At 52.2% G+C, this 5,503-nt stretch overlaps 1 protein-coding gene across 1 annotated transcript; it reads right to left on the bottom strand.

Annotated features, from left to right (window-relative positions):
• Positions 1 to 1,349: 1,349 nt before the first annotated feature.
• On the bottom strand, positions 1,350 to 4,921 carry SPACA3 (sperm acrosome associated 3). The gene is made up of 4 exons (XM_084864264.1): positions 4,263 to 4,921; positions 3,302 to 3,460; positions 2,836 to 2,914; positions 1,350 to 1,521 (listed from the first exon to the last, which is right to left on the bottom strand). Exons 1-4 carry the CDS (start codon positions 4,447 to 4,449, stop codon positions 1,455 to 1,457), a joined length of 492 nt encoding a protein of 163 aa, XP_084720390.1. The 5' UTR covers positions 4,450 to 4,921; the 3' UTR covers positions 1,350 to 1,454.
• Between the last annotated feature and the right edge of the window lie 582 nt (positions 4,922 to 5,503).

Genomic DNA, 5,503 nt, shown 5'->3' with positions numbered 1-5,503 from the left:
AGAAGTGGCATTGGAAGTTTAAGTTTTAAAAATGTGGCTCTCAAAAGAAACTTCAATAGTTGTCCTGTTTTTGGCTCTGTTGACTAATGAGTTTGCCGACCACTGAGCTAGAGCAAATGTTCCCAACAGTTGAGAAATGAATCTGCACGACCCTGGGTCAGGAAGGAACTGAGGTACTGTGGGAAGCAGCTGCAGTGTTTGGACAGGTTCAAGCTTTGGACTGAAGAGAGGGCACAGTCCTCATGCAAGTCCCAGCATGGAGGGCAGGGCCCTCCCAGCACAATTAGAACCAACAGCTGTAGTTGTCAGCTTGAACCTATGGTCCGAACACGTGGCCCCACGTGCCTGGGAGATGTGGGCTTGATAGAGTTCAGGTGCATGTGATTGAGTAGATTCGATGCTGTAAACATCTTGACCACGTCCTTACTTTGCCTCGTGGCATCTGCTATGAAATAAAGACATAGCTTGTGGGCCTCGTCACTCAGAGAAGCAGCATCCCACCAAGACGCAGCTTTTATTCTCTTTTCCATCTTTTCTAAGCCTTCCAGCCGCCCCACTCAGGTTCACCCTTGGCCGTGCTGGCGAGGCACAAGGTACCAAGCCGAGGAACTCGGCCTTGAACCTGAAAGTGAGAAAAGCAGCTGGGGCTGGGATGTAAGGCAGTCAGAAGGTGGAGAGCTCATACTGAGGGTGGATTGATGGCGAGGGATCCCTACAAGGCCACTGTAGTGGTCCCAGGGAAAAGGGGACAGAGCTTGATATAACGCAGAGGTATCTGAGAGGGGAAAAAAGGTACTTTTTTTTTTTAAGTAAAATAGAACTAGTGACCAATGGAATGTGGGGTGAGTGACACGGAACCAGGGAGACTCCAGGGCACAGCCTGGTTTGTCTAACCAACCTGAGCGCGTCACCAGGACCTGGGACGTCCAGGTGGGCCCAGAGACCATCCACCCTCATGCACAAGTGAGGGCCGCCTGGCTTTGGCCCGGACTCTCTCCCCTGGATACTCCTCTTCCATCTCCACCTGCTCCTGGGCAACCACTGAGCAAAACCGGCCAGGGCATCGGGCATCCTGTTTGGTTGTTATCACTGTTTATATTTTTGTTTGCTTGTTTTGATTAATCTGGCAAACCTAGATTTGAGTAAAGGGTCTAGGAAACTCTGTTAGGTATGGCCTGGGAGACACTGAGCCCCCAGCTCCCAGGCCTCCTAGGAATGTGGGCCTGCCTTCCACGGTAGGCTTTTTGGAGCCTAGCTTTAACCCAGCCCAAGTGGACAGGTGAAAAAAAAAAGATGCTTTGGCTCCAACAGGCCACCTGAAATCACAGTGACAGCTGAGAAACACACATGTGTTAAACTAATCTTTATCAATTGCCTCGTGTTCCTTCCTGGGCAAGACCCACACCCCACACCCTCGGCCTGCTGTGCCTGGCCCGGTCCGTCCAGAGAGGATCCTAGAAAGTACAGCCGTCCACCCAGTCGCTGAGGTCCTTGCCCAGGCAGTGATTCTTCCAGGCCTCCCTGGGGGTGGAGAGTGGGGGAGAAGAGAGACCCAATCAGAGACAGCCTCCGACCCTGTTCACAGAAGAACAGGAAGGAGCATAGGCTCTAAACCAGAAATTAGGTGTGGACAGGGGCTAGCAAGGAAAAGAGAGGAAAGCAAACTGTGTTCACTGTCAAAAAAAAAAACCCTAGAGCAGTGTTTCCCAAACTGTTGACATATGTGTACCCCTTCTATAATTTTCGTAACGCTGAGTACCCCTCGTACTCATGAGAATGTAGAATTAGGTGCAGCTGAACACGGTGCAGTGCATATCCCCACCCAACTCCGGTGCAACGTGTACCCCCACCAAACTCTTCCCGTACCCCTGGGGGTACGTGTACCACACTTTGGGAAACACTGCCCTAGAGGAATTAGAAAAGGACCAGAATGGCCTTTTAAAACAGTCATCCCTGTAGCCCCTTTGTTTTCCCAAAGGGGTCCCAGAGTCCTTTGCCTCAAGTTCACTCAGAAGTCAGTGGCAGAGGCCTGGAGTTCTGAGTAAAGGGAGGCTGGAAACTCTAAGTCAGGGGTCCTCAAACTTTTTAAAGTGGGGGCCAGATCACGGTCCCTCAGAGAGCTGGAGGGCAGGACTATATGAACTACTAATTCCTACTGTAACACCTCGGCTGCGCTCACTGCCCAAAAAACCTGGCGGGCTGGATCAGACTCCTCTGCGGGCCGCATGTGGCCCGCGGGCCGTAGTTTGAAGACCCCTGCTCTAAGTGAAGCTCCCATAAGAAGAGACTGGGAAGCTGTTGGGCCACTGAGGCCGAGGACCTTCTGAGGCTAGAAAGATCTAGCCTGGCACCCCATCGATGCCCATCCAATCCCCGGGCCTCTGAGGAGGGCTTCCCATCATGTGGGAAAGGTGAAGGCTGACAGGCTGAGGCCCAGAGAGCCCACCCTGCTCGGGCAGGAATCTATTAGTTTATCTGTTATAACCATAGGACTTTATAAGAAAGTTAGTTTAGACAAAGATGCCATGGCTCAAAAATATTTACTAGACCCAGATCTAATGGACCAGGAGGCAGGCATCTCAACATAGGCAACGCTTGAAAGAGCCACGCTGTGCTCCACGGCCTCCACTGAGCTGCTTATCCTCCCTGACACACAGGGTGCTGTCTGTGAGTACTTCAGTGTAGTAATCCCCACACCAAAAGGAGTGCGGGTCAGAGTGTGAAGCTGTGGAATGGTGCCTGGGACAAAGCGGGCATTCAGAAAAGGTCAGCTCCCTGCTGCTGGCCACCAGTCCCGGCCACATGCCCTTGTGGGCTTCAGCCCAAGTTACTTACCAGCTGCCGAGTCCCTGGGGCTGTTGACTTATCTTCATGGCACAAATAACAGCATTCTTGAGGTCAGGATCCAATAACTCTGGAGTGAGAGGCAGAGAAACAGGATGAGGGAGCAGGGGCCAGAGCTGGACAAATATGGAGAATCTCACACACACACTTCCATCTTAATCTCAACCCTATTGCCTGATCCCTCTGGAAGCACAGGTATCACTTTTGTCTCTGAACAGAAGCAATCCCTCTTCCATTCTGATAGTTTTCAGGACAATCTCCCTTCAGGGAGCCCAAGTCAGATACATGGAGGATCCACCCCCATCACTTGCCCCATCATGCTCTCCTTGGTAGGGCCAACACCTTGTTAAGGGGATCTCCACTCAGAGATAAAGGCAAGAGGAGCAAACAAAACCAGAGAGAAGCAAAGGCTGGTGCAGAGGCCTGGCCCCAGCAGCCCAGGCTCAGGCCTGCCTACCAGTGCAGTACATATTGCATCCCTTGCTATTGAATTCCTTGAGAGTTTTGCACCACTTCCGACTGTTGATCTGGAAGATGCCGTTGTTGGTGCTTCCATCAGCTTCATGGTCCACAGCAGATGAGTCAAAGCCGCTTGTGTAATAAGCAAGACAAAGCCCTGTACAGGGTGGAGAAACAGGCCAAAGGGTCCCATGGTCAAGGCCACACCAGACCAGAGGGCTCCCAGTGCAGGTTCCAATGTTAGCTCCTTGGAGCCTCAACTCCTGCTTCGAGGTGATCAGGGCAGAAGACCTCCCTCCCACTTAACAGAGGAACCCACCAAGCCTCAGAGGGCAAAGTGACTTACTCAAGGTTGCATACAGCCACCAAAGAGCAAGTCAAGACTAGGCCTCAGACCTCCTGCCCCTAGGCCAGCAATCTTCTCATTGTCTCATTGTTCTGCACATAGTCAAATCCAAGAAATGTTTGTGGGATGAAGGAATTAGAACAAAATCCTTAGAGGCAAGATTAGAAAGATGCAGGTGGAACCTGTAGAGAGGCTACACCTAGCAGAACACGAGTCCAGGTGTGGCTGTACTCCACGGCTTTTCAAACCACCACCAGCTTGCAATGCTTGGCATTGCTGGTATGTTCAGTTTGCCCTAAACCTCAATGGGAATGTCTGATTTTCATGCCAAGATTGAGATTAGGATATAACTATTCTGTTGACTTTAGCTGTGGGGGCCATGAAGGGGCCATTATGATTTGACTGCCTGTTGCCTGCCTGCTATATATTGAACTCTGTGCTGGGTGTTCTCTACCTGTGGTCTCACCTAATTCTTGTTTTACAAATGAGGACTGAGGCTCAGAAAGTTCCTGAGGACACACCCCTTGAGTGAGGAGGAAGAGGAGGGAGGAGAGGAGAGGGAAGAAAAAGGTGGATGGAGGGGACAGAGACAGCCAGGAAGAGGGGTGCTCACAGTCAGCCAGGCTGTGGCCGCGGTATCCCTCCAGGCCGAAATTCTTGAGCACACGGAACAGCTCACAGCGACTGTAGACCTTGGCTTGGCTGCAGGTGAGCAGGCAGCTTAGCAAAGAAGCAACAGCCAGCAGCAGGATTCCAGGTGGGCACAGCTGCCTTCTGGGAGCCCAGCCCCTGGCTTCCATGCAGGGTGCAGAGGTGGAGCCCCCACCACGCTGGCTCAGAGCTGAACGTTGAGGCAGGAAGCTCCACAGCCTGGCCGTCCTTTCACAGGAGTCTAACCCTTAGAAGAAGGAGAGAAACGGGGCCTGAGTGGACCTGGAAATGGGTGAAGGCTCCATGCTGCCAACCAGCTGCCTTGCAGCCCTGGTGAAGCATCAGCCACACTCCCAAGATCCAGGAGAGGGTCTCCTGAGGCCAGCGCCTCTCCCTTCCAATCCTGCTTGACACCACCCTGTCCCAGAAGCTAGGAGAAGAGGCAGGGACTTAGGGGAGAAAACAAATATATTTTGAGCCCCATACGATATGCCAGGCAGTATTGAATCCTGAGGCCTGAGATTGTATAACTAGGAAGGAGCAACATTTGGATGGAGATCAAAGTTTATATGAATCCCAAGTCCCTCTGGGGTATGGCCATGAGAGGATGTTCCCAGAGGCGACGGGCCGAGCAGTGTCATGGATATAAATCAGTCTCTGTGCCCAGCTGCCAAGGAAAGTCTCTTCTGGCCCAGAGCCTGAACTGAAGCAAGTTCACCCGCAACCCTCTGAGTGGAAACTGCTCTTTCTCCACACACACAGGTCCCAACGCCGCACTGAAACACTCCATCATGCCCACCGCCCCTTCCAAACCATCACCTTGCCAAAGCCCCTCCATGCTGGGATCTGCCTTCTCAGGCCTCTTCTCCTCCACTTCAGGAGACCCTGGGCAGGCTCTGCTGTCACCTCCACCTGAGGCTGATGACTTATTACATTTTGCAAGGCAACAGACCTGGACATCTCCCCCTGTACACCCCAGTCATCTCAAGCTAAGCTGGCCTACAACAGAACACACGTTCCCAGAACAGCTACTCTTCCCTATCTTGGCTGAAAATATTCTTGGTTGTAAACCCCGGATGTTTTTCCAAACTGGAAATATAGATGTTTTTCACTCCTTCTCTCCGTCACTCCATCCTTCACCGATCCCAACTGGTCAATCCCGAGGTGCTGTTGATGCTACCATCCCTCCCAGCCTTCCTGCCC

Source organism: Pipistrellus hanaki (assembly GCF_964339955.1).
Source record: "Pipistrellus hanaki genome assembly, chromosome: 16".
In the NCBI taxonomy this organism is placed as follows: domain Eukaryota; kingdom Metazoa; phylum Chordata; class Mammalia; order Chiroptera; family Vespertilionidae; genus Pipistrellus; species Pipistrellus hanaki.
The sequence above is the reverse complement of the archived record's forward strand: the minus strand, read 5'-3'. Positions and strand labels throughout refer to the sequence as shown.